The sequence below is a fragment of the Stigmatopora nigra genome, chromosome 9, assembly GCF_051989575.1.
Source record: "Stigmatopora nigra isolate UIUO_SnigA chromosome 9, RoL_Snig_1.1, whole genome shotgun sequence".
NCBI classification, from domain to species: domain Eukaryota; kingdom Metazoa; phylum Chordata; class Actinopteri; order Syngnathiformes; family Syngnathidae; genus Stigmatopora; species Stigmatopora nigra.
This window is the reverse complement of record NC_135516.1, coordinates 4,192,402-4,194,349: the sequence shown is the minus strand read 5'-3', so window position 1 is coordinate 4,194,349 and position 1,948 is coordinate 4,192,402. Positions and strand designations below refer to the sequence as shown.

The window sequence follows — 1,948 nt, the reverse complement described above, 5'->3', positions numbered from 1 at the left end:
ATATTGCAGCTTTCTTGATAGCTGCCTCTCATCATTATTCTCAGCGAGGATTGGGAGGCGTTGACATGTGAATAGTATATAAACTGAAAGTCTTCTTGGTCTTGTTACCTTACTTTCCCCTTAGCTTGCCACAGTACCTCCTATCGCAATACCACCAAGATGGCCTTCGCTGGACGATGGGAAACTGAAACCCAGGAGGGTTATGATGAATTTTGCAAGTTGCTCGGTAAGGATGGATTGACTTTCACAGACAACTCAAACCTGGGTGCTGAACACACTTAACCCTTGTTCATTCTTCAGGTATTCCTGCTGATGTCATTGAGAAGGGCCGTGACTACAAGCTGATCACAGAGATTACCCAAGATGGAAACGACTTCACCTGGTCTCAGATCTATCCCACAAATGCCAAAGTGACCAACAAATTCACAATAGGCAAGGAAAGCGACATGGAGACCATTGGTGGAAAGAAGTTCAAGGTAAGATGGTAAAGGTTTCCTTTTTTTAATTGGAATCATTCAATGAATACTTGGGACATGTTTTCAGGCCACAGTGCATATGGAGGGAGGCAAGCTGTGTGTCACCTTCCCCAACTACCACCACACCTCTGAGATCAGCGGAGGAAAACTCATTGAGGTTCCTACACACAATTTAGCCTATGGAATTAATGCTAACAATTTAACACAGAAATAATATTAAGAAAATAATGCTGATACTGTATGTAGAAACAAGCCAAATGAAGAAAAAAAGCCTAATGTTCCAATTCATTATAATGTGAGCAACATTTAGCGTTTTAAAGATTTCTTCCCTCATGTGACTTTATTACCAAAAAGGAAATTTACCAGTATAAATTTATGGGGTTAATAGTTTTGAGCAGGTGGCCCAGCAGGTGAGTTGTTAGCTTGTCATCCTCAGTTCTGGGGTCGAGGGTTGGTCCTCACTGTGTGGAGTTTGCTTATTCTTCATGGGCTTGTGTGGGTTTTTTTCAGGAAGTCCGGGTTTCCTCCCACATCCCAAAAACAAGTGTAGGCTGGTTGAAAACTCTAAATTGCCCTAAGGTATGAGTGTAAGCGTTAATGTTTGTCGCTCTACAACATTTAGAGAATGTTGCCTGGAATTTTCTAATGGCTAATAATTGACAGATCCCTTCTAACATTCAAAGAAAGTTGGTGTATACTATTTATTATTATTTGTACATTTTCTGAACTGATTATCATCACAAGGGTTGCAGGGGGGTGCTGGAGCCTATCCCAGCTAACTATTGGCACCAGGCATGGGGCACCCTGAATTGGTGGCAATTGCAGGGCACAAGGAGACAGACAACCATTCACGTTCACACTCATGCTTAGAGTGTTCAACCAGCCTAGCCCGCAGTTTTTTGGGATGTGGGAAGGACACTGGAGTACCCAGACAAAACCTTCGCAAGCCTGGAAGAACATGCAAACTCCGCACAATGAGAACCCACCTGGGATCGAGCCTTCGACCCTAAAATTTTGAGGTCGACGGGTTAACAATTTGGGTGGCAGTACTTAAATATTTGTATGGATGGTTGTTTCAAAATGCAAAACTGTCCGACTGGGTATTACATACTCTTTCTTCCTTTAGATCTCTAGTGCTGGGTCTGTCATGCTGAAGAGAACCAGTAAGAAGCATTAACTACATATTGGCCCATGATACAGTTACGATGCAGACTTTGGAGCTACAACTGCAATAAATGAAGTTTGACATCATCATGAACTCCTTGTGTTTTTTTTAAGTGACAAATTAAACACAGCAGCCCGGCAGATGAGTGGTTAGCGCATCCGCCTCAACACCCTGGGGTCCTGGGTTTGAATCCAGGTGGGTCCACCTATCTGTAATTTGCATGTTCTTCTCGGGTCTGCATGGGTTCTCTCCATGGACTCTGGTTTCCTCCCACATTCCAAAAACATGCATAGTAGGCTGATTGGAC

General features: G+C 43.1%; 1 protein-coding gene across 1 annotated transcript; it reads left to right on the top strand.

Moving 5' to 3' along the window:
- fabp6 (fatty acid binding protein 6, ileal (gastrotropin)) lies at positions 1–1,727 on the top strand. Its single transcript, XM_077724513.1, has 4 exons — positions 1–226; positions 301–476; positions 544–633; positions 1,603–1,727. The coding sequence occupies exons 1-4, from the start codon at positions 160–162 to the stop codon at positions 1,651–1,653; spliced, it is 384 nt and encodes a 127-aa protein (XP_077580639.1). The 5' UTR covers positions 1–159; the 3' UTR covers positions 1,654–1,727.
- Positions 1,728–1,948: the final 221 nt, after the last annotated feature.

Coding starts and splice junctions, on each gene's coding strand:
- fabp6 (XM_077724513.1), top strand. CDS start 160: ATGGCCTTCGCTGGACGATGGGAAACTGAAACCCAGGAGGGTTATGAT. Junction 227..300: donor TGAATTTTGCAAGTTGCTCG/GTAAGGATGGAT, acceptor TTCATTCTTCAG/GTATTCCTGCTGATGTCATT. Junction 634..1,602: donor GCGGAGGAAAACTCATTGAG/GTTCCTACACAC, acceptor TTCTTCCTTTAG/ATCTCTAGTGCTGGGTCTGT.